General features: G+C 38.7%; 2 protein-coding genes across 2 annotated transcripts in view; one reads left to right on the top strand and one right to left on the bottom strand.

Moving 5' to 3' along the window:
- The window catches only part of PRKD3 (protein kinase D3), a gene marked incomplete at both ends in the record, with an annotated part of 37,745 nt that extends 21,349 nt beyond the window's left edge, over positions 1-16,396 (top strand). Inside the window, 10 exons of the mRNA XM_079532798.1 lie at positions 2,772-2,849; positions 4,262-4,538; positions 8,489-8,541; positions 8,915-8,987; positions 12,574-12,680; positions 13,259-13,420; positions 13,850-13,948; positions 14,148-14,415; positions 15,349-15,434; positions 16,223-16,396. Coding sequence (XP_079388924.1) covers positions 2,772-2,849; positions 4,262-4,538; positions 8,489-8,541; positions 8,915-8,987; positions 12,574-12,680; positions 13,259-13,420; positions 13,850-13,948; positions 14,148-14,415; positions 15,349-15,434; positions 16,223-16,396 — 1,377 coding nt within the window. The remainder of the gene's footprint in view (positions 1-2,771; positions 2,850-4,261; positions 4,539-8,488; positions 8,542-8,914; positions 8,988-12,573; positions 12,681-13,258; positions 13,421-13,849; positions 13,949-14,147; positions 14,416-15,348; positions 15,435-16,222) is intronic.
- A 3,696-nt stretch (positions 16,397-20,092) lies between these two features.
- Positions 20,093-26,011, bottom strand: NDUFAF7 (NADH:ubiquinone oxidoreductase complex assembly factor 7; the record flags this gene model as incomplete). The annotated part of the gene is made up of 9 exons (XM_079550305.1): positions 20,093-20,398; positions 20,838-21,011; positions 21,282-21,425; positions 22,211-22,324; positions 23,038-23,096; positions 23,629-23,839; positions 24,775-24,885; positions 25,588-25,662; positions 25,733-26,011. Coding segments are annotated over 9 exons (1,380 nt in total), but the record flags the coding sequence as incomplete, so codon positions are not given.
- Positions 26,012-26,046: the final 35 nt, after the last annotated feature.

Below are 26,046 nucleotides of genomic sequence, written 5' to 3'. Positions count from 1 at the left end.
ATAATCTGATTTACAGTACCATCTGAAATAACTTAGCAATAGTGTTTGTGAAGAGGAAGTATGATGCAGTGGAGAAATCTTTGAGGTGATGACCTATCAGCACTTCTCAGTTTAGAAAAAGAGGCATCTCTAATCAGTCTGAAATGAATAGCATGTTAAAGTTTTCAGCTGGATTTATCTTCTTCCCATTTGGAGGTTTTCTTCACCTACCTGAAAATATTAATCCTGTTATAAAATGACCAGTATTGAAACAGTCAATGCTATTCCACTGATAGAGATATTTAGTAAATTTGGTGTGTAGATATGGAAGCCTGTTATTCCTCTAGCACTTTGTTCTGTCTCATAGTAAGCATTACTGAGCACTGTTCCCCATTCCAAAACCACTATTTCTCTTCATGTTTGTGGAATAAACATTAATGGTTTGGTTGTATTAGCTTGGGTTTGTAAGGGTTTTCCACAAAGTCAACACTGTTTGCTTGCAGTGCTACTAGTAATGATCTCTTAATTAATTGAACCTTCTAAGGCAAGTTCCTTGCAAGGTTTTGTTTTGTTTTTGTCTTGTGAAAGAAAATAAGAATAACTGGATTCCAGAGAATTATCTAATGCAAGAAAATGAATTGACTTTTTCTGATAGATGAAATGAAAGAATGAAGTGGAGAAGTTCCCACAGCTCATGCAGTCCAGTTTGTCACATTGAGAATGAGAAAGGCAGCATAAATATTCCTGCATTCTTTGTCCCTGTGAAGGGCTTTGTCAGAAGAGGGAATTTGGGAGTTTAGTTTATTTTAGTTGTGTTGAAATCATAGACAGCTCAGGGTACTCCAGTATTTTCACTTTCTGTGTTTGTCAGCTGAACAAGTGGTCTCTAAAGTACAGTTTTGTATTAACTAGTTATATTTATCGCAAATCCAAATAAATATCTTGCATTTCAGGTGTGATTTCAGTCTAGGCTCCTTAATAGGCACAATTATCATCTGCTATGAAAAAATTGGAGCCAGATAATAGTTAGAAGATGAGTTGTTCTAAGCAGTACTCGGGGCAGACCTGGTGTTTGGCTCTGTTTTTGTCTTTTAGCACAACCAGAACATTTTTCCCATGGATTTTATTTTTAATTTTTATTTTTTGGCATTGTCTCAGCCAACACCTTAGTTTAGATCAATTTTTTTTTTTTTTCATCTATCAGTCGAGCTGCTATATCTAGATGATAGCTACCAAAAAGGTGGTGCAAATAAAGTTTTCTGTTCCAAAGCAAGATACCTTTAGCCAAGCAAGATTTCAGAGAGCTTCCTACTGGAAGGAAGCTTCTGTATTACGTGTTACAGAATCAGCTGTATCCCTTGTCCACTCTCTCTCAGCAGAGTCAAACTCTTTCTTGTTCCTGTCACAGCTTGTACTTTCCATTAGTTACAAAGAGGTTCATTCTAACAGCATATCAGCATACTTTCTGTTGAGCCTGGATAACAAGGTGTTTCACCCAGTATAGGAGAAATTGTTGTTATCATCCGTATTCTTGTTTTTCTCATTCTGAGCCCTTCCTTTCTCAGTATAGATTGTAAGCATATTTAGAGTTCCTGAGTACCTACCAACGTGTTCCTTAAACACTCTAAGCCTTCCTTGATTTATGATTTTTTAAAAAGCATATGTTAAAAGGATGAGTTCAGCCTTATACTTTCACCTGATTTCCACTTGGTGCTGGCTTGAACTTCCATTCAGTTAAATCTATTCATGCCCTGGCTTTCTTCACCTAACTCCTACAGATGGTTTTAGCTTCCCTATGACTGAAATCATTTAAGCTCTGTATTAGGTATAATAAGGGTGTTATTTTTCTAAGCATTGTCATGTCCAAAGCTAAGGGCCTTTGATTTTTTTTGGGGGAAAAAAAAAGAGTTTCTGACTATATGAGCTTGGTGCAAGCAAGTCAGTAAGATCCATATAGGCATATGGCTTTTCAAGTCCAAATAGCTTTCAGATGATTCTCTATTTTTCGGGAATGTTCCTATGCTTAAGGTTATTAGGCAGTTACGTACCAGAACGTATATGCGTATTATTCTCTGATGGAAAACATATTTCTCATTGATGGAGACTTCTCAAAAGTGGCTACATAATCTGTCTTGATGTTTATCTTTATTTTTCGTCTTTTCCCTAAGATAGATTATCCACTTGACTCTCATAATCTACCTATCTTTTTTTTTGCCACTGTGCACTTCAGCCACCTAGAATTGCAGACTTGTAGGGGTTGGAAGGGACTTCTAGAGATCATCGTGTCTGACCTCCAGAATTTTCTGTTTACAAAAGAATGGAGGACTTGTTAGACTTGCTCAGTTCTTAAACCCACGTCACGTTGGTTTGAGGGCATGGAAGGAGAAATTATGGCTCCCACAATTGTTGCTAAGTGAAATAATTCAGATTTTGTGAGCACACGCACACAGAGTGAAACTTGTGTCAGTAGTTGTTTCCTGTAGGAGATGATAACTGTTATCACCTCTGTTACTGGAAGGTAAGTGATATTTTTTTCTGGTCTGTGCAAATATGAAATGTGCAAATGTTCTATGAGCCTATTATTGAATTAAAAAAAAAGAAAAAGAAAAAAAAAAAAGAAAGCAAGCAAATAACTGTATTCCCAAAATGTGTTTTTCATGTATCCAGTCTAAGATGGAACCGTAGATTAACATCATTTGATTATCTTAGTTATTTAAACAATTTCTCATTTAAATAATTGGATACCATAAGTACTCTTAATAATTTATGTTTTTGTTCTGTGCATTTTGTAGAGGAAAAGACATTACTGGAGACTAGACAGCAAATGCCTCACACTATTTCAAAATGAGTCTGGAACAAAATATTACAAGGTAATTCAGGATGAGTAATAATTGTGTTGCATTTGATTTACTTAGGAGGTTTTGTGTGCTTGAAATAACTGCTTCCAAATAGTATAATAAATATTATGTTAATTCCCCATATTTTAAAGTGAAAAAGTAAGTAGTGACTGAAAGTTGCATGCTTATTTATTTCCCAACAGTACAACTGAAATTTGTGAGCAAATTTTAGAGGGGAATTTACTGTGCAGCCTGGCATTATATGAAAGAAGCTTGGCTGTAAGCATGTTATGCTGCAAATATAGTAGTGTGTTCAGTGGTGGAATATTCAGAAAATGTCTGCAATTGTATAAACAAGATTTTTTCCCTTTCTTTTCTTTGCCTTTAGGTGGGGGTCCAAATCTTGCAGTTTCTTCCTTTATAACATCTCTAAGATCAAGCCTTTTCTCTGTACACCCAGCTAAACTTGCCCAGATCCTTTTCATCCCTATCTTGACCAATGCAGTTTCTTCTTCTCAGACCTCCCTGATACTTGTATATTGCCCTGTGCATTCAAAACACAGCTGGTAAAATATGTTCCTTGCTTGTTATTCCATCCTGTCACTGCTTTTAGTCCTTGACTTGCCCCTTCACCTCTCCTTTTTTTACTGCTTAAATCTTGGATTATTTGTCTTTGCTATTAGAAACATTCACAGTTGTTATCTCTACATTTATTTGCTCTTTATCCTAATCAGCTACAGCCTCTTAACCTCATAATGCCAGCCCAGTGTTCACCTGCTTGTTCACTACTCTTGCAAGTGATGTGCACCTGTAAGCCCTTCCATATATGCGGAATGTCCTCCTCCGACTAGCTTGAACTTGCAGCTTTCCCTTCCTTCAGATCTGTTCCCTAATACTGCTTTGTTGTAGTAACAGTGTAACATTGTTCTTAAACTGACGAGGTAGAGAAATTGGAAGAATTTGTTCATATTTACATGAAAAATAATCTTTTCCAAAGTTGATTCAGAAATGTGAAGTAATACTTTTTGGCCAGCTTGTACAACTACATCCTCTTCCTAATGTGTCTTTCTTTTTCCTTATTGTGTTCTTCTCTGGCTAAGCTGTATAATCTGTGAGTGTGGTGGGAAACAGTCATTCTGTAGTTGTGCATCACCTGTATGCTGGATGGTGGGCTGTCTTATGCTGAACATGAATGCAGTTTGTGTAGAGATTAGTGGTTGCATAGAGGGAAGTGTGGTGGGGCTCTCTAGGCATCTGTAGAGGAATTTGGAGATCTGTGGGTGGGTAATGGTTTGTTTACATTTTGACAATAGTTACAAAGCTTGGTGTTTTGCTATTTTGATATATTTGCTTTGATTTCTCTGCAAACATTTTAAGTTTTGAACAGTAGTGTGTTAAAGTATTGTATGTATTTTCATTATTTAATCTTTAATATTTTTCTTCAGGAGATTCCACTTTCAGAAATTCTCCAGGTGACTCAGCCTCGAGATTTCTCAAACATGGTGCAGGGCAGCAATCCATACTGTTTTGAGATCATCACTGATACGATGGTGTACTTTGTTGGCGAAAACAATGGCAGCAGTCACCACAGTCCTGTTCTTGCTGCCACCGGAGTTGGACTTGACGTAGCTCAGGGCTGGGAGAAAGCCATTCGTCAGGCCTTGATGCCAGTCACTCCTCAAGCTAGCGTTTGCACTGCTGCAGGACAAGGAAAAGATCACAGTAAGCAGGCAGACAAGGCACTGTTACTCGTGTTCTGAAGCTGTAAATGGTAGAGATTCCATTTCAGAAAAGTCTGTTTGTCTATCTTCTGCTGAATTAGGTCTGTAATCTTCCACAAGTTTCTAAGAAGAGGCACTCAAGTTTTACGGAGGGTGTATGAGCAAATCTCTGAATCTGTTGTAGCAGCAAGTAGTAAAAAATCAGTTTGCCCACATAAATTCATACCGCAGAACTTTTATCATATGAGTATCAAGAATTCACACGTAGTTGCTGGATGTTAAAGGGGACCATAGTTGAGACATTTCTAATAAACTTTTACAAACATCCCTTTCCATCAGGTTATTTATGTACGTACAAAAAATCGGATGCTTTTTGATGTTATCATCCATATTAAAAAAAAAAAAAAAAAGAGATCTGTAGCTAAGGAGAAGGAAGCAAGCTGGTGATGAAATAGATTTTGCTAGTGATGGAAAGAATATTTGCTGAGCTCTGAGCAGTAACATAAAATACATTTTCTTCCTTTTGTGCCTTTTTTTCTCTTCTTTCTCTAGCGTAGGATCATATTCATTATCAAGACTCTGCTAGGCACATGTTGTGCTCTTTCTTTTCAGATATCTCCTTGTCCTTTGCAACAACGGTCATGCACGTTCTGTACTGACATCTATGTTTTCATTCTTCAGTTTCCTTTCATCTTCCAGATACTCTTTAATCTTCTCTTAGGTTTTTTTTTTTCTTTTTTTTTTTTCTTTCTGTAGGAGATCCTGTGATTAGTTTTTATGTCTCTGGTATCTCGTTATGCACATCAGCAACAGTTAAGGGCATGTAAATACTAATCTTAGGTAAAGGCACTTTCTGAAAATATAACTGTGGTCTGAAATGGTAAGCTGTAAAATGTGTGTACTCGCATTTCTAATTAACTAGAGTCAAGAAACATAGCTGTAAGAAGGTAGCTTGTAACAGGCCTTGAACCTATGTAAAATGCCACTTCTGATATGTAAATATGAGTTCCAAACACCAATGTGCTGAAGCACTCTCTGTTCTTTAAAACTGAGGGCCGACTGTCCATGAGAGATATTTGAATGCAGTTACTTTTTCCAAAACCAATTTTTTACCACCCTCCCTTTTTTTTTTTTTAATCTGAATGAAAAATTATCAGTAGCAAGTAATAGAGCTATGGACTAGATAGAGAAGACATATAGACATATTTTAGCTTGATTAGGATTGTAGGAGTATAAGAAATGACCGTGGATCTATAGCAGCATTTCCACATTCATAGTGCAGTTGTTCTCTCAACTCTAAGAAGACCACAAACTGTAGGTTCTTACCTCTTCTTCCATCAGATGTGTCCCAAGAACCGTTAAGAAAATTGGACTTGCATTAAAAAAAAAAAATAATAATAATTCTGTATCCTCAGATGTGTTCTCTTAAATGAGTAGACCAGAGCAGGGCACTGCTAATGCTTGAAATACTTAAAGCAGCAGGAAATGTATAGTGTCAAAATGTCCACAAGGCACCAACTAGTCAGTTTATGCCGTGTTTTTGCCAGCAAGTCATTAGTAATGGGGATACTCCTCCACTCTGACTCACAGGAAAGAATCCTTTTGGATGCTTTGCCTGGTGTTTGGGATGAGATGTTTCTTTGTATGATGTTTCTGAGGTGAAATGGGAAAGGGGAGATTAAAAGTAAAGTAAAAGTAGCCAATTACATAAGCTATTACCTGGTGTAAATTAGATGTTAAATTCTGACATTACTGTTTTCTTCATAGATGTCAGCATTTCAGTCCTTGTTTGTGTGCATGTTGGAGGCTTCAGAAACAAATTTGGAGTAACTCAGTCCCTACCTAAAGGGGGGAAGCAGATACTTTGTGTTATGTAGCTATCAGTGGAGAGGGGTTCAGTGTATTCCCTTAAATAGTTTCAGAAAGGATGTCTTCACTTTTTTTTCTAGTTAAACTGTAGCGAGGTTGAAACAAATTGTCCTTGGTAACTTTTTTGTATGCCTTCTTCTTGTTTTGCCTTGTGTTCTCTGTTACTCCAACACAGACCTGCCTGACTTCAAGCAGAAGGCAGTAGTCAGTAGACACGTGCATAGCTGTAATTCCAATTAGTATTTCAGATGCAGAGTCAGAGTCCTTTGAGAACTAATATTATTTCCTATCTTAAGTCTATACATTCTTTCCTTGAGGTAAGGCACTGGTGACAAAAATTGGGTATGCGTTCACAGAATTGCGGGGGTTGAAAGGGGACCTCAGGAGATCATTGAGTCAAACCCCACTGCTAAAGCAGTTTCCCTGCACTAGGTTGCACAGGTAGGCATCCGGATGGGTCTTAAATATCTCCTTAAAAGGAGACTCCACAATGTCATCCTTACCATAAAGTTCTTCTGCATGTTAGTACAGAACTCCCGATGTTCGAGTTTTAGGCCATTACTCTTGGTTCTATTGCTACGTACCACCGAGAAGAGTCTGGACTCATGCATTTGCTTCCCACCTCCCTTTAGATATTTATAAATATTAATGAGATCCCATCTCAGTCTTCTTTTCACCAGGTTGAACAGCCCCAGGTTACTTAGCCTGTCCTCACATGGGAGATGCTCCAGGCCCTTAGTCATCTTTGTGGCCCTCTGCTGGACTCCTTTTAGGAGATCCCTGTCTTTTTTGAACTGGGGAGCCCAGAACTGGACACAGTATTCTAAACAGTAGCCTCATGAGGGCAGAATAGATGGGGAGGATAACTTCCCTCAACCTGCTGGCCATGCTCTTTTTAATGGAGCCCAGAATGCCGTTGGCCTTCTTGGCCACGAGGGCACACTGTCTGCTCATACCAACCTGTTGTCTACCAGGATCCCTGGGTCCTTCTCTGTAGAGCTCCTCTCCAGCACATCAGCCCCTAACCTACCTATACTGAAGCATGTGGTTATTCCTCCCAAAGTGCATGACTCTACACTTGCTCTTGTTAAGGTTCCTCCCTGCCCAACACTCCAGTCTGGCCAGGTCTTGCTGAATGGCAGCACAGCCTTGCAGTGTGTCAGCCACTACTCCCAACTTTATATCATCAGTAAGCTTACTACAGCACAAAGCTCTTCCGAGAGTGATAAAGGTTCTTTTCAAAATCTGTAGTCTGTAGTATGTCCTGCATTCACCTTACAAGTGATTTTCTTTTTTTTTAATTAACATAAGAAATAGTAGGTGTCTGTTTATCTGAGATGCCTGACCTTCATCTTGAAGTCAAAGGAAAAAGGTGCTTTCTGCTTCCACATGCCTTTTCTTGCCTGCTTATCTTAATGTTATTTCTATAATGAAAACCTCATGTCATCATCTGTTGCAGGCTGAAAAGAAACTGTGCACCCTTTTTTAGTACTTTTACTTGAAAATTATGCTTCCTAGATGTGCTGTTATATTCTAAAGATTGGTAATGCTTCTACAGAACATCTGTGAAACACTTTGAAAACCTTTGTTTATATTGTGGATTTTTTTTCTGACTATCAGGTCTTGTTACCTTTTTTGCTTGATTTATTTCCTTTTCTTGTACATTACAGGTTTTGTGTAGCATCAAGATATACAAAATTAATCACACATTTGACTGTAGGGGATGTACATAATCCTCTTATCTGTATTCTTCCCTATTACTACCAGAAATTTTTAGTAGTTTAATGAACTCTGATACAATTGCCACTCTACTATTGCTTTTGGTTCTCCAGTTCTATTTTCTATACTCTCATACTGCTCCATCATTTTTATTATCAGTGATATGACAAAAATGGACAAATAATCTCAGCAAACTCCCTGGGTTGTTCACTAATCAGTCTGTGAAACTTGAGTTCCAGATTATGATGCTTTTGCAAAACAGCCGTAAAAATCATTCATTGGGATAAAAGTCAATAATTTTTTGCTGTCAAAAGCCTAACTTTTCTATTTTCTTATTCTGTTGTATCTTCTTCTTTGTTGCAGAAGATTTATCTCTAAGCATCTCTGTTTCAAATTGCCAAGTCCAGGAGAATGTGGTGAGTCACATGCATTGTAATAAGAAATGGTGTTTATTAATCTGAGTTTTTCAAGTAATTGGTAGTAACAGTTTATGACAGAGAAAGCAGCACTCTGGTATTTCAGCTAGACAAGACCATATTATGTACCTAACAGGAGATAGTCCACTTACTTGACACACCTGTTAGTTTGTATTCATGTATGTCTGTGTATATAGTGTGATTAAGTGGAACCACTTCAGGAAGTTTCTTCTTCCCTTCCCTTGAAGGCAGTGATATTACTCTTTAATATTTTACCATGAAATTTAAATACAGCTTAGCTAGTACTAACTAATATGCTCATGAACATTTTGAGTATGCCTGATGCTTATGATTTCTCCTCTTCATGCATTAGGATATCAGCTCTGTGTACCAGATATTTGCTGATGAAGTTCTGGGTTCCGGTCAGTTTGGTATTGTATATGGAGGTAAGTAGAATCCATTATGCTTTTAACTAAGATGGAGTGTAACTGAACTTATTATTGTTGGCCTTTTTATGTTTGCTTAGCTGTATCAATAATATCTTGGTGAAGTTGATCTTGTTAAAAGTGTGGTTTGGATAACTGTGGTATGGCCTCTTTGCATTTTGATTATAGTGTTTCTTACAATTAGGGTTTTTTTTCCTTTTTTTTTTTTTTTTTTTTCCACATAGAGTTCTGCATTCCTTCAAAATCACTTCAGAATACGCCTTGCATTTTGACTATAATAAAATACAAAGCAGTCACTAGTCTCAGTTTGGCCTTTGTGACTTTTATTTAAATAGTGAATTCTATCACTGTTGTCTGTATTACACAGTGTAAGAATTATGTATTTAAAGAGGCTGTGCAGTATAGCTCTGATTTTTATGGATATCTGAGAGAAGCAGCTGAAAACAGAAGAGTACATGTTTTAGTTTGTGCTTTAGCAGTACTTTATGCAGATGATTTCACTACCAGTTTTTCTCAGCAGGATAAAGTAGAGGAATTCTTTACTGAAGTCTCAGCTTTAGTCTTGGGATGTAGTTATGTCACTAATTTATTAAAAAGCTTCCATTGCAACATGTAACTTATTGATGGTATTTAATCACAAAAAGAAAAACTGTTAGAAATATGTCATGAACTGGATGCCTTATTATTTTTTAAATTTATTTCTTATAAGTCCCATATAACATATCTCCAATGTTGAGAAAGCAACAGACCGTAGATCTGGAAAGGAAGAAAAAGGGTAACTAATGATTTAAAGTAGGAACCTTTCTGCTTCTGTCATGTTGTCTGTAGTCTGGAAATTCTGTGGCTATCATTCTTCTGTCTGCCAATATAGTGGGTAAATATTTTTCTCTGTTACTTCAGCACCGTCTGATGGAATCTTTGTTTGATAATCTGGTTTATATCAGCGATGCTTGAGAGGCTCCTTTGTCTCCACCCCAAGATTTCTTAAAGAATATTGTGAATTGAATTATGCTTTCTTTCTTATGAACAGAATGTACATAAATACAGACAGTAGTTACATGTTTTGCCTTTCTAAGTGTACTCCCTTAAGCTGCATTTTAGATAAACCTCAGGTGCATGTTTTTCATACTACAACAGAGTGACTTACATAATAAATGCTTATAAAAGTCTTTGATCATATTCAGTCTTCTCACTTAACGATGTCTTCAAACATGTAAGACATGCATGTGCAATTTCTTAAGATAAAATCATGAGCAGAACGTGCATGGGAATAGTGTAATTCTCTTTTGTTGGCTGTGCACGCTGCCTAACTGTTGCTGGTATTTTTCAATGATCTTCTGACCTTTACAGACTTACTGAAATAATTAAATCTATCAATTGAAGAAATATAGAGATATAATTAAGTTGCTTCTTCTGTTGTCTTTTTTTCCCCCCTTCTGGACAAATATTAGACGTTTGCAAATTGTAAGTCAAAAAGTTTATGGGCTATTGATATCCCACTGGTGTTTCTTTCTGTGAGAATAGTTTCCCCCTGTGTTTTTTATTTTGGTTCATTTTGAAGGGTCTGAATAATTGGGAAACGTGGGGAAAAAAAACAATTCTTGACAGTTTTTTACTGATGCTATACTTGCCCTGAAAACTGGGGTGGTTTTACACAGAGAAGGAATTTCAGGCTACCTTTCTGTTAATCTTTCTTTGTGTACTTTTAGCTTCTGTAGCTAAGTGTGTTGTTAGTTTGATGCTTTTGTTTTATGTTATCTTGCAACCTTGTGTTTGTTTCTCGGTTTTCTTATGGTATTTCTTTGACACTTCAGTATAATTTGATGTTTATTGGAGCTAGAGACATTTTCCCTAACTACTTTAGGGTTTTATTTAAACCATAGCCAGGAGCTGTGATTCCTAACATCTTGCCTAAAAATTGCTGATTTGCAACAGGAAAAAGAGACAAAGCTTCACTGATCTCTTGAGGCTTTATGCTTTTGCCTTTGTATAGTTTGTTTTCCCTAGGACTAATGTAATTTTAAAAAATATTTCTTTTGCAGTTGTTAGTTCTATTTGACAACCTTGTTTAACTCTTTTGGACTGAGTGATTCCACTCTCTTACTTCTTCCAGTGGACATAAGCCTGATTTTGAGCCTTTATTCATGAGGATCTTTAAGGCAAGCACACTGGTTGCTCCATGCAGCCTTCAAAAGCAATTCTCTGCCTTAACTTAAGCTCTGGCCAGCAGCTCTGACTGCAGAGCAGCAGGTGAGGCTGTCAGGGTTAGTAGTGAGCTGTAGCTGGGCTCTCCATAGCCCTGTCTCTAGCTGTGATAGCAGGTAGAATCCTTTGTGTTGCTCTTTGTGCTGTAGCTGTATGTGTGTCATCCCTTCTTCTAAAATAGCTTCCAGACCTTACATGGAGCAGATAATTACTTTCTTTTTCTTTGGCTTGGGCTCACTTTATCTGTATTAGTTTAATATTAAATGTTCTAAATTGTCCAAGTCTTTCGGTGTGTCCTCCCATTAAGCTCTCTGATTCGAGTGTGAGAGAAAACAGTTTTAGAAGTTACAGGAAACCTGGGTGAGCTACCCACGTAGCTCTTGAAATGTCCTGTGTATGCAGGATGCTTCTCACTTAGCTGCTGCAGGTTACAGCAAGGTTTAATACTGGCATCATCAGCCCTATTTTTTTTTTTCTTTCCTAAATTAGAAACTTCTAGGGCTGATGGGTGTTAGTCTTTTATGGCACATAGTTCCTCCAGACTATACTTCTGCAGACTATTAGTTATAACTTTCTGAGCACATGGAGCCCATAAAAGTATCTGCTGAAACCGCTGGAGAAGATGTTGTTTATCCTCCTTCACATTTGTCTTGAATGCTGTTCTGTTTGTTAGTTTCTCTCTTGTGGTGCTTTTTTGTATGTTTTTTATACAAGAAGAGAGGCAAGATTCTGAAGTAGGTAACACTTGCTAACATAGAAGTTCTTTGCACAAGGCAAAACTCCACCTAATACTTCTAACATAGAATCATAGAATATTTGAGTTGGAAGGGGCCCCTGTATGCCATCTAGTCCAACTTCCCTGCAATGAGGAGGAACACCTACAGCTACATCAGGTTGCCCAGAGCCTGCTCCAGTTTGATCCTGAATATCTCCAAGGATGTGCTGGACATGCTCCAACAGGTCCACATCTCTCCTTTACTGAGGACTCTACATCTGGAGCAGAGGGGCAGGTCCCTTGACCTGCTGGCCATGCTTCTTTTAATGCAGGCTGGGATACGGTTGGCTTTCTGGGCAATGAGGGCACACTGCTGGCTCATGTCCAGCTTCCCATCCACCAGTAGTGGATCCACAAGTCCTTTTCAGCAGGGCTAATGTCAACATGTTTATCTAAGCAAATGATTTAAACTTACCTACAGCCCTCCTATTGAGGTTGGTCACTTCTGGTTACTCATATACCAACTGCAGTTTTAAATACAAATAGAGCGATATTGTAGATTTATATAGAATATAACAGTTTCTCCAAAAAGAGATTTCTGCTGTAGTTTTCTGTAGCTATGAATTGCTTGTACCTCTTGATGTTTGATGTTGACTTTCTGTTCAGGGAAACATAGGAAGACCGGAAGAGATGTAGCTATCAAAGTTATTGACAAGATGAGGTTTCCAACTAAGCAGGAAAGTCAGCTTCGTAACGAAGTTGCCATTCTCCAGGTACAAAATTATTTTTGTATCATGTCTGAGTTTTCTTCACATAAGCCATTGATAACATTGCATAATGTCTGTAAGTGCTCTGTATTGATTGCTAAATCTGCACATGTGATTTTTGAGTCTTTTTGTAGGAAGGAATCTTGTAAGTAGGGAATTGCCACGTGTTTGATAGTGTTGATAACTTGAGGGTAGTATCTGCTGCAATAGGAGATACACCAAGGACCTGTGCTTTGGTCCCATGTCTCCCTCAGCCAGCTGGAAATTGTAGTATTTTAGGTTGTCCCTGATTACTGGCTCCCCTGTCTGAATGGTGATTTTGCATGTTCTGTACTCAAGTTACTGAGTGTACCAACTGTAAAATAATTATAGATAATCTGTGCTAAAAAAAGCCTTAATAGTGATAGTTTGTGTATTTCATGGATTATTGTATATGTTTCAGACTAATCTCTTGCCTCTTACATGTTTGTTTTTCATTTCTTTCTGTTTAACTACTCTTTGATTTGTGCTACAATATTGCTGTGTAATTCAGAATATTTCATGCTGTTTTATTTTAGTGATGTACTTCTACTACTTTATTTTAGAATTTGCATCACCCTGGGATTGTGAACCTGGAATGTATGTTTGAAACCCCGGAACGGGTCTTTGTTGTGATGGAAAAGCTGCATGGTGATATGCTAGAGATGATTCTTTCCAGTGAGAAAAGTCGACTTCCAGAACGAATAACTAAGTTCATGGTCACTCAGGTTAGCATTCGGTCTCCCTCCTTGAGAGGAAAGGCTAGAGTTGTCTTTCATAGTTATGTGAGAATGGAGTCTGGAGAAGGATTTCCTCTGTGTGAGACAGCACACGGAGTTGTGCATCGAATGGCAGTTGAAAAAACATGGAAATAAATTGGAATATTTTTCTGATCCTATTTCACAAGGCTTAACATTATGGATATCCAAAGATGTACATCAAAACTCTAAATGTTCAAAACGGTGGAGTTAAAATAAATAAATAAAAGGTCATCACAAAACCATTGGTTCCGGCCTATTGACTGGAAAAGTAATGCTTGTAGTTATATATTAACTCTTCAAGGCTACATTGAAACAAATTTTATACTGCTTTCTGTATGGATTTTGATGCTTTTGATCTATTTAAATAGTTATGAAAATTTTCTTTTGTTTCTATAGATACTTGTTGCTTTGAGGAATTTACACTTCAAGAATATTGTGCACTGTGATTTAAAACCAGAAAATGTACTACTAGCATCAGCAGAGCCATTCCCTCAAGTAAGTGAAGACTAAGAAATACTCATTTCCTCACTTTGTGGTTTTTGGTTTTTTGGTGTTTTTTTTTTGTCTCCGTTTTGGTGCATTCAGTATTTAAACGATGACAGGAATAGAACCAAGTACCACCCTGGTTTTGCTCAGTAGCACATTTAGGGGATTAGGCAGAGATTTCTCAGTTTAAAATGCATTTCTTTTGCAGGTGAAGCTGTGTGATTTTGGCTTTGCACGTATCATTGGTGAAAAATCTTTCAGGCGCTCTGTGGTGGGGACACCTGCTTATCTTGCCCCTGAGGTGCTCAGGAGTAAAGGTTACAACCGCTCCCTAGACATGTGGTCTGTTGGAGTTATTGTCTATGTGAGCCTTAGTGGTACATTCCCATTTAACGAAGATGAGGATATAAATGATCAGATTCAAAATGCAGCATTTATGTACCCACCAAATCCTTGGAAGGAAATCTCCAGTGAAGGTAAAGAAATGAATTTGATTTATTAGAACATCTTTATGCACAGATAGTGCATCCAAGTGCCTAAACCACAAGGTTCACTGAGAGATCAGTGCCAAAATCTTGAGTAGTTTGGGTTTTGTATGCCAAAATTGCTAAATGTGAGCTGGCATAGACATGGGAAAGGTGAAATGTTAAATACAGTGTCTTGGATCGTTTTCAGAAAAGAAGGAGCCAGAAGATTTAGTGGGGGAAAATCTGATGTAATGACTTGATTGCATTCATAAGGAGTGGGATAAACAACCCCAAATTCCTCAGATATCCCAATGAAAAGTTAGATCTTGCCTGAGTATTTGCTGAACACTGATGTCATAAAACATACTTTATCTAAACTATGATATAATTACAGAAATGGTTCAAAGTTGAATATGGAATTTTGTTTTGTACATTAATAAGGAAAGCAAAACCTGGATCTGTATTATTCAGATCTGAACAATCTGGAAATTTATGAGGATGGTCTTCAGAACTTTCTAATGCCAACTTTGTTAATCATATAAACATGACTATATGATCACACAAACATGATTATATGATTAACACACAGCTAGGTGTGAAAGGACACCTAATAAATCACACAAATAGTGGAAGTACCTTTGTCATGTTGGAACACAGGATTATGCTCAAGCTTTATTTAAACACTTCTGAGAATTACTGAAATTTTAACAGGTAATATAATAAAGCTTTTATTGTTTCTGTCAAAGGAAAAAAAAAAAAAACAAACCTCCCCATGCCTATTTTGTAGCCTAGTTTAACATAAGCAAAGCTACGTATAAAATTCAGGGGCTTGATTCACTTTAGAAGAGTTCAGTAGTGTATGCACAACTCACTTTCACTGCAGCATGCAAAAGATGTGATTAATATTTAAACAATATATTTTCTTCTGTTTCTCATTGTTAGCCATTGATTTAATAAACAATTTGCTTCAAGTCAAGATGAGGAAACGTTTCAGTGTTGACAAATCTCTTAGTCACCCATGGTTGCAGGTAAAATGATGTGTCTTCATCCCTATGCTTATAATGGACAAATAATAACAATTGTTTGTATGAAATCCTTGACAAGCTTAGTAAAACTACTAGTAATGCTTGTGAAGAAACACTCATGGAGTATTTCTGGTTTTGGCTTAATGTTTAACGTGCTTCATTACTCTGCCCATTTCTTTATGGCTCTCATTCCACAGGAAACATTGTTCATTCCTCTCCCCTTCCTTCTTATTCACTGCCTGATGCTAACACAGAGTTCCACTTTTCTGTCGCTTCTGAATAGAGGCAGTGATGAATGCACGGAGTCTCAATGAGAACAGTGCAGACACACAGTGTTCAGTGCTAAAGATGGCTCACAAACTAGGGGGTGCTGTAGTTTGTAGCCATTTTAGAAGAGAACTGTTTGAAATAGAACGTAGTAAGTAACTTAAAAGACATTGTACAACTTAGAAGACATTAAGGGGAAAATCCAATTAAATAAACAGTACAAACAGTACTGCAACTAGTATCACTTTATGTATGTATAGATATGAATAGTAGTACAATTAGTTTTATAATAAAACTCTCTTATCTGTCTTCTAGCAGTTTTCATGATTTCTAATGCTACAGCCTTGGGAACTAGCCTACTTAATTTGGAACCCTTCTTTTTTTGTTGTACTCTGTTTTTAAACAGTTCCTGTTGGTTTTATCTTGTTGTTATTTATATTAAAAGAGACAAATTGCCGAATTTATTTTTGGAAATATAAGGCTGCTGTTTCTTGAACTGCTTCATGAACTCTTCTCCTCCTTAGGATTATCAGACTTGGCTTGACCTCAGAGAGTTTGAAACACGCATTGGAGAGCGTTACATTACCCATGAGAGCGATGATGCACGCTGGAAGGAACATGCGTATGAACACAACCTTGAATACCCCCAGCATTTTATTATGGCTCCGAATCCAGATGACATGGAAGAGGACCCTTGATTTACTTGTATTGCTAAACTGCAGCAAAGGCCGACACTCCAGACCGAAATTGAAGATAAGTTTTGGAACAATTGTCGCTCTTTCTGAATGCTTTACATGTAGTTCAGCATACGGAGCCTCAGAGGATCCTGTGTTGACGTGGGAATAGACTGTCATCTGACAAGCTTTCCTCCAGCTCTGACCTAAACTATGAATGGCTATTGGACAGTGGGATAAGCCCGCTGGGTAACGCTGCACCCAGTTGTATGGCTGCAAAGCCATTACTGAAGTGTGATGTGTACAGATGGAATGCTTTGCATTTTTCAAGGTTTTCTTTTCTTTTCTTTTCTTTTTTTTTTTTTTTGTAGCCTACACAGTAAGAATTTTGTAATGGTTTTCTAATCCCTATTTATCCCTATTTACTAGGCCATAGAGGACTGTTTTTTGTTACTTAGATACATCTCCTGTTTCTTAGACTGTGCATTGTGAAGAGATTGTAAAAGGAAATCAGTTCAGAATACCTTAGATAATAGAAAAACATGGCAGTTGAAGGTTGAATATGGCTTCATAGGTGAAGGAGTAATTTGCTGCTCTTAAGACAGTTGGGTATGTCTGTCTTTGCCCTAACTTAACTTTTTCCAGATACCAAAAAAGAAAGAGAAAACGTGCAGCTTCTTACATTCCTCTTGAAATGCTGGCTGACAATCTGAAAAGACAGTCAGAGCTGTGCTCACCCTATATTTTGTCTGGTAAAACAGAGCAATAAGCCACAGTATTGTGTTGCTACGCAAGGCTGGTGCGTGTCATTGATACACACCAAAGGCATTTTGCCTTAAAACTACATCAGTAGTGCAGAGAGCACACAAGACTTGATGTAGCTTATCCTTTCTCTCTGGAAAAAGTTTATAGCAGAAAGATGTGGAAAAATAGGGAAAAACATATGCAGCTTTCTTCTGTTGTTTGGAATAACGACGTTTTTAAATTTTCTAGTATTTTTCTAATTTTTTTAAGGTTCCCTCAACTAACATCAGGAATAGTTTGTAGCTTGCTAGCTTGTATCTTAATTCTGATACGTACTTGGGTATGACAAAATCACCTGTTGCTTCCACCAGGGCAGCTAGATTGGAAGAGAAAGGGTTTTGCCTTCCTTGCAACCTTTACCTGCAGCCTCTTCTGTCCCTGTTGTGCTCAGAACAGTTTTGAGCTGAATGGAGAGTCCAAAACCACCCCCTAATTCAGTTTTTTTTGCAGATGCCCCAGTTGATGGATTCCCAGCTACTTACTGGACTTTGGCACAAAAGAGGAAGCAGTAATATTCTGTGGAAATGATTCCCTAGGAGCATAGTTAAAACTGACTGTATTTCAGGGAAGTTTGAGACCTTGAGTGCTAAACACAGATGGAAGAGGGTGTTTTTTCTCCTCACCTATTAAAAAAAGTGGGAAGAAAAAGATTTCCTTTTGTGTGGATCAGCTGCGTTGTGCTGCTGGAAGATGCTGGGTGGCTCTACATGTCTTTGATATGCCAAGCTACTTAAGTGCAACTGAAAATACCTTAATACTTACATAGACTTGAACTGCAAAGCTGGGGGGTGCTTTGAAGTAGGTCCTTTCTCTCCTACAAATTTCTTTTTGTGTATGTAGAGATATATTTCTTTCTTTTTTTTTTTTTTTTCCCTCTGAGTGTTGTTCAGGTAAGGAAACAGGTAAGCAGATGTCTCCAAAGCTGTTAGATAATCACAGAATTTTACCAAGTTGTTTTGGTGCTGGGAGCTGCTTGCAGTGACAGTAAACTGGTAATAAGGTCAGTGGCAGCTGCAGAAGTATATATGTGGGCAGTCTTGAGTCCTGAACATCCCTTTACTTTTCCAGTTGCCCTCGGTATAACTGCTGTTGTTCTACAGGTATCTAAGTAAATTAAAGTGAAGTCTGGCATCCCTGTTAAAGTACACCTAACTTTGCAGAAAAATCTTGATTGAATCTGCACAACAGTTTGCTACAGCCACCAGTAGGCAGAGTATTTCTGCCCTTCCTACCATCATGCATCCTTTCTCGTAGCACATTATTCTCAGGTTTGTGCAGAGATGAGCCTGATGGGAGTCTGTGCCACTCCTGCACTGGGGGAGGTCATTCTTTTACTTTTATGCTGTCAAAGCAGTGTAAAGGAGTCTGAAAGGGGCAGAATTTGACCCTTAACCTTGCCCTCCTGCTTTCGTGAAGTTTTGGGACTGATTCTTCTCCAAGAGGCGCTATTGTTTTAATCTTTGGAAACAGAACAATCACCATGAAGTTGGTAGTCTAGTATTGGCTCAGGCTTGGCAAGGGAAGCAATCTTTCTTCCCCCCCCCCCCCCCCCCAACTTTCACCACCCAACTGACCAAGTTTCAGTGAAGCCATTGCTATTTTCCATTCCAACTGTAATAATATAAATACAGTCTGGTTTTAAGCTTTGGATTTTAAACTTGAGTTGTCACTGTCTATTTTTTTTTTTTTTGTTTGTTTTTTAAAGGGAGAAAAGAAGCCAGCTTGGTCGCTTGAAAAGCACAACACACAAGAGAGGAAAGGGTTACAGTAAGAAATAAGGCCTGACTGATGTCTCTCCCCATGAAGTCTGCTTTGTGCTGCATTAAAAAAAAATTATATTAACTATTTATTCTTAACTTGTATTAAAAAGAATGCTGTTAGCCTTTGGAGTGGTTTGCCTGATAATACATGCACACATACAGACTTATGGGGCCTGACAATAGAAGCCACAAGCTGGTAGCTGAGGAACCAAAAAAAAATCAGACATGCATTATAAGTAAACTTTTTTCATTGAGTAGCAAAAATAGCTGAATTTCTTTATTCCCTTTTTTCTATCCTTACTGCAAACTTTGACAGCAGTAGGTTATAGTGTTTAATATCCTTACCCCTAGATGAATTAAGTTGCATTCAATATTGCTATGATGATGCTAGAAAAAAGCTCATGTAAAATTTTATAGCCTCAAATGGACACTGTCAAGTACTTTTATATTTTTATACATCCAATTGTTTGTAAATATCCTCTGATAAGCTTGAAAATAAAATTTATTTCCCTATCAGACTTGTTCCTTGTATTTACATGAACTCTTTCTCCTGTAAACTTTTCTTAGAAGTTTCTTCATACTTTTTTGTTGGCATTAGATATACTCTGTTGTGGGAATTCTGTTAGCAGTTGCTTTCTGACAAATAACTTCTTTGCATGCTTCCTATTACCATTCTTATAAAAACTTCAAAGATGTCAAGGCATGTTGTTTTGAGAAAGTACCTCAGCTGAGTGCAGCTGACGTCTATCAGATCTTGTTTGTCACTGACAAGTTTTAACTTGATTCCTCCACACAGTATTACTCTCAGCTCTGTAGTAAGACCCCTGAAACACTGTTTATTCTCAGCTCAGTGTGCACTGATCTCTGTGTATGCAGTCCCTGATATCTACACATGTGGTTTAAGTAGGTCAGTCTGTAAGAGCACTGTGTTGCACTACATGTGCTCTGAAAGCACTCTCTTCAAAACATGCCTAGGCTTTGGAATGTGGGTTGGTCGGAGAAAAGCTGGTAAGAGGAAAATTGCTGGAAAAAATGTGACATTTCATCTTCCTTCAGTTTAAAGATAAATCAAAATGTTTAGTTGTTACCTTACTGCTTACTATTGCAAAACATTTAGTCCATGAAAATGTAAAATGCACAGGACTTGATTGCTTTAACCTTAATTTTTTTTTTTATTTAATAGGTTGCTGCTGAAAGTTACCACTGGTACACATCTCGGTACAGTCATTGAAATTATTTGTGACTGAACTTACTTCAGTGATAGTTCACCAAATCCAGCAACAGGTGGTAGGGGAGACTTGGATTGTGGATTATCGTTGTTGGTAGGACGTACAACTCTGTGATGAGGCAGTAAGGCAAAAAAATGAAAACAGTCTCCCATTTTCTTAGGGTTCATCAACATATCGAAGCTGTGGAGCAATTGCTCATGAGTTGCTGAGTCGCGTGAATTCTGCAGGAGCACCTAAAAAGAAAAAGAAAGGAGGCTGTAGCCTTTCCTGCTTCCCTATACAATCCCTCATACCTGCCCTTGTATTCTTCCATCTATCCTAGTGTAACAGTCCCATAATGTTCAATAGAACAGATGAGCACTAGTGGAACTCGCACAGTAAGTACATACCAAAATATGGCAGGAGTATGATGAGTTCACTTTGAGGTCTCCAAAGTAATATATATCTTTTATATATATATATATATATATATATATATATATATATATATATATATATATATATATATAAGGGAGGCAACTTTATGCTACTTCACACCAACAGGTCATTTTTAACAACTTTTAATAAGAATCTGATTGTAAAGCAGCTCTCTTGCTGCTTGAGAGTGCTGCCAGTGGATGAGGAGTGTGCTATATACTGCAAACACTACTGTACCTGCAAACACTACTGTACCTGCAACCGGAGCTCAATCCCCATGTTTTTTAAAAACTCCCGTTGTCTTATGGGGCCCAAAGTTGCTGTTCTTCCCTCTGCCATCTTTCGAAGATAACTGAAATCAACATCTGCTGTCAAGTCTGCTGTACCTGGGGCTTTCAGTACATCGTGAAGTTTGTGATTCCGGAAACCCTGAAAAATTAAATTGCAAGATTACACTCAGTTGTATTCCTGGCTGTCAAAGATGTAAGTGAGGCAGGGGCTGAAGTTATGCTTCCTACCAGAGAGAAACCCCAAAAGGTACTGATTAAATGAGAACTCAATAACACCATTTTACAGCTGTGGCAATAGTAGAGTTTTCTTCTATAATGTCCAACTAATTCTTTTTTTGCACAGAACTTAATGATCCAAGGGAAAAAGAAAAGATAACTGAGTATTTTAGCATAGTATTTCTGGACATACCCGGAACGTGTCAGTCTTGGTTCCATCGTGACCATAATCAGCAATCAGTGCAGCCCCACCATCCTTTTCTATACGACAAGCAAGCCTCTGGATGAGGACGCCAGCCTCAGGACATACTTCCACATGATCTCGTGTTTCTTCAGGCTAGTGCAGAGTTCAAAGACCAAAATACCTGTATTAGCAAAAAGTACAGGGCAGGAGTATTCCACACATGTCTTGTTGGGACTTATCACTGGGCACAGAGATACAGGGGCACAGTCCAGGCTACCTATAACTTGAGCTAGTTTTTGCTAATGGTCTCTTTCAATTAGAGTTTTCCAAGTTCTCAATTTCTTTCATCTCCTGTACAGCCTACTCATTGGAATGAGGCTTTGTAACAAATGAGAATACTTGCATAGAGTGGAACTGTGTTACTGTGGTAACAAAAATTAGAAACAACACTTCAGCCACGCATACACTTCAGAAAAACCTTTGTATAAAATCTTGCAGTTGGTTTTAATCTCAATTAGTTTAAGAATCCAGTGAATTTTAGAGAGAAGAAGTCTTAGACACCTGCCATTAAAGGTCAGTATGGCACGTATACCCATTGAGTATGTACAGAGGAGCCTGAGAGCCTGGCTTAGGTACAGCCAGTTTGAGAGGGTGATGTGACAAACACAACATAGAACTGTTTGTTGCTTGCTGCATCCATAAAACATTTACGCCCCGATTCTGCTAAACTTGATGTACCTGTTTATTGTTGTGCTACACTTTCAAAGCACACAATGTTTAATGCTGGTGGAAGCTTTGTAAAGAAAGAACTGTAAGCTGTGCTTAGTCACTGATGGATGGAGAGGCATCATCTTCCTGCCAAAGTAACTGAGAGGCAGTATGTGACTTTAATGAGACAGTAATGACCTAATTACAAACTCTGACAGGTGTAACCTTACCTGAATAAAGTTTTCTGTTGCAGGGGTCCTGGATGGTGACAGGACAAAGCGCAGCTGGTCAGGGACTTCTGGATCTATATCAACCAACACTTCATGCCAGCCTTTCTCTGTTCTCTGTTTAATTAACCCAGAGTACTCATTTTACACTCTACTAGGTACGCAGTATCTTGTTTCGTTGACTGAACTACACTGCCAAGCATTTTTCAAAAGTTCTAATTAAGTACATAATGTGCTATTAATTTACTTGTTATAAGTTACTTGTGGCTAATTGATTTCAGTAACTGCCTTTGAAAAAGCATGTGATAAAAATTAGTCAGTAGATTTGATAAGTACAGGTTGAATTAAAAGGAATAAATGATGCCATTGAGAACAATTCTTTTGACAATTCATTGTTTAACTTACTAAAATAAAATTATTCTAGCAATAATTTTTCATAAATATTCTGAAACTGAAGTTGAAAGTTCCTTCTGAATCTCATCTAGACTTCATTTTGCTATTCACATTGCCAGTAGTGGTACACACAATAATGCTGAACTGGAAACCTTACTCATGTTGTGTAAGAAATGAGGGGAAAAAAAAAAACAAAAAAAAACTTGTCTAAGCAAAAAGAAGTCTTTAGATTTCTAAAGATTAGATTTTCTTATGCAAGAACAATTACTAACTTTACAGCTGCCAGGTGAATTAAAGCTTTATTTGTCCAAGCTTATTTAGAAACATTTCATCACCACAGCCAATGCATGTGTCTGGTTTGGTACCATCACTCTATTCTTCTCCAAAGAGAAAAGATCATTAAGCATACGGTCACATTTACCATATTCTTGCTATACCTGAAACTTATGTATTGGCAGGGCATCCAGAAACTCATGCGCTAAGTAAAAACTGTAACCTGGAGGAAGGTTTAAAAAAAAAAAATCAAACATTATATTAAATCATTAATGCTTTTGTAGCAGTTTCTAATGGAAAATTAAAATTATTATTATTTTTTAAACTTCTAAAGCATTGTTAGTTAATGGCACTGAAATAATTATTATTCCCAGCTTGGATGCATTAAAGGCAACATTTCTACAGCTAGCTATAGTTTCCAGTGCATGGTTTTTGTTGTTTTTTTTTTGTTTTGTTTTCTTTTGGTTTTTTTTTGTTTTAAGATCTGTATCTCATGAAAGGACTATTACAGTTCCTGTGCCTTTATTTAGGCAAAAACAATAAATGGTTTCTAAGGTGAAGAAAAATTTGGAATATATGAAATTGGGTAGCTATCCCAAACTGAAGTTATGATTCTCATTAATAAGCTTAAGCACCTGCCTTGGATTCATACATACTAGCTCCTAATTCTTGCATAACTTCTTTCTTTTACCCACAAGGAAGGTTAGCAGAGCTGTCCTCGGTTATTGCTGTAACAGGATGTTCAAGCCCCTTACCTTGCGGTACGTCCTGAATGTCTCTGTACCAGTAAATGGGAATTCCAGTCTTGCTAATGCCTTTCATGTATGCAGATTTGTTCTCAGGGTTTGACTGCACCCTTCCTCCTGTCAGCATCTCTGCTTGGATCGCACTGAGTTTAGGACTCACTTCTACCAGATGAATAGAGACATCACATTTACTAAGTACAGAGGCAAGTTGGTTGAAGACCTGCAAAGGCAGAGAAGTTCTATAAGGTACAGTCATATTCTGTATACCTTCAAGAGCGAAGAATGAACATGATGTGATTAAGGGTTAAGGATAAGACTGAGTTAGCTTTCATTCACTAAGACAGTCTCAGTTAAGACAACTGCATTTTGCTTCTCTAGAAGGAAAATAGAATAACAGAATATAATAAAAGCTGCTACAGTTCTAACAAAGTTAGAGGACTATAACATATAATAATAAGGACATGAAATGTTAATCACTTTAAAGCTCCCACTCTTTTAAATTAACTTTTCTAATATCTGTAGAGCACTTAGCACTGAAAGAAAAACAGCTCTGTTTTCCCAAACAGCATAAGTAAAACATGTTCAGTATTACATATTTCCCTGTGCAGATTTTTATCATTAACACATAAATCTGAAACTTCTGAGATACTAAATCCCATTATCAGTGTGTTTTTGAATTATTAGTATGTTAATTACTTGATAACCATGCTCCAGTATAAGAATAAGGAGGGTTAACTCAAGCAATAAACCCAGCAAGCCCCAGAAGACCCAGGGGAATCCAACACAGATTCATTCCTGCATTCTTGTCCTCTCTGCTCCCTGCTGTTGCAGGCACGGAGGCCTCACATTTATGCAAGCCTGGATAATGTATTTTCATAAATAAGCTGTCATGGAATATTCCTGCCTTCCCTGTCAAGCAGTGTTTGTGTGGTTACATGTGTGCCTGCACTGTCCTGCTGTCCATACAGAAGCCTGGGCCCTTCTCTAAACATACAGACATGCACGTTTTAGTTAGTCAATGCTGCAAATCTGATTGCAGTGATGTGGCTACTTAAGAACATTAAACTCCAACAGCAGAACCTCACTTCTTCAGATCACTGTGCAGCCAGTGAGTAAGGCCAGAATTAGAGAGCATTAAAGTTAGCTTTCACCTACCCGCAGTATATCGCCTGTGAGGGTGCCCGTCCCTGGGCCCAGTTCCACCAGCTGGAACGCATTCTGCTTACCCATGGCCATCCACTCACTAACGTACCATATTCCTATTAACTGATAGAAACAACACAAAGAGATACATGTGAACTCCAGAATCTGTGGGAAGTGACACCTGCCTTCTGCCTGCTAATAGCTAAGAGTGGTTATACGTTATCTCAGAACTTACAGATGGTGTTCCAAGCTATAAAACCAGAAAGGGCTTCCCAGTCTCCTGCAAAAACAAGCCACTCTCCTAGACCAAGTCCTCTTTCATAGAATCAGAGACTCATTAAGGTTGAAAAGACTGTGAAAATCATCTAGTCCAGCCACCGACCCATCCCCACGTCCCTCAGTGCCACATCCACTGTCTTTGAACACTTTCCATGGATGGTGATTCCCCCACCTTCCTGTTTTTCCTAATATCCAACCTGAACCTCCCCTGGCACAACTTAAGGCCACCACCTCTTATCCTATTGCTGTTACCCACAAGAAGAGGCCGACCTCACCTCACCACAACCTCCTTTCAGGCTGCCGTAGGTCTCCCCTGAATGTCCTCGTCTCCAGACTGAACCACCCCAGTTCTCTCAGCTGTCCCCAACTAACATCGGCGCTCCAGATCCCTCACAGCTTTGCTGCTCTTTCCTCAGGGCCCCAGTGTGCTTTTTGACCCAAAACTCAGAACGGTACTGGAGATGCAGCCTCAAATCTTTGGGCGGACGCCTTCCAACGGAACGAAACCTAAACCTCACTGAGCGGGATACGGGGACTGCGCGTCACCTCTCCAAATATCTGGCTGATCTCCGGCGAGGTGATGAAGTCCTCTCCGACGCCGCCCCGCCGCGTGTAGTAGCCCTGCGGGGGGAGGAGATGAGCACCGAAGGGCCGCGGCGCTCGGTTCGGCCCCCACCCGGCCCCGCCGCACCTGCCCGGGGTTGGTGAGCGCTTCCCGCATGTACTCCGCCACCGTCACCGGCCCGGTGGCGCGCAGCTTCAGCAGCAGATGCCGCAGCACTCCGCCGCTCCCCGCCGCCTCCTCATCGCCCCCCGCGCACGAACGGAGCCGCGTCGCCAACGGAGCCAGGAGAGAGGAGAGGAGCCGACGGTGGCCAGCGAGGCGCGCGGCCGCGGCCAGGAGCGCACAGCACGCCTGCGGCGGCGGCATGATGGGCTGCGGCACCGCCGGCCGCTCCTCCGCGCCGGAAGCGGGCGCTGCGCCTGCGTCGCCGAGCCGCCTTC

The sequence above is a fragment of the Tetrao urogallus genome (assembly GCF_951394365.1).
Source record: "Tetrao urogallus genome assembly, chromosome: 2".
NCBI classification, from domain to species: domain Eukaryota; kingdom Metazoa; phylum Chordata; class Aves; order Galliformes; family Phasianidae; genus Tetrao; species Tetrao urogallus.
Note: the sequence above shows the minus strand (reverse complement) of the source record. Positions and strands in the feature narration are given on the sequence as shown.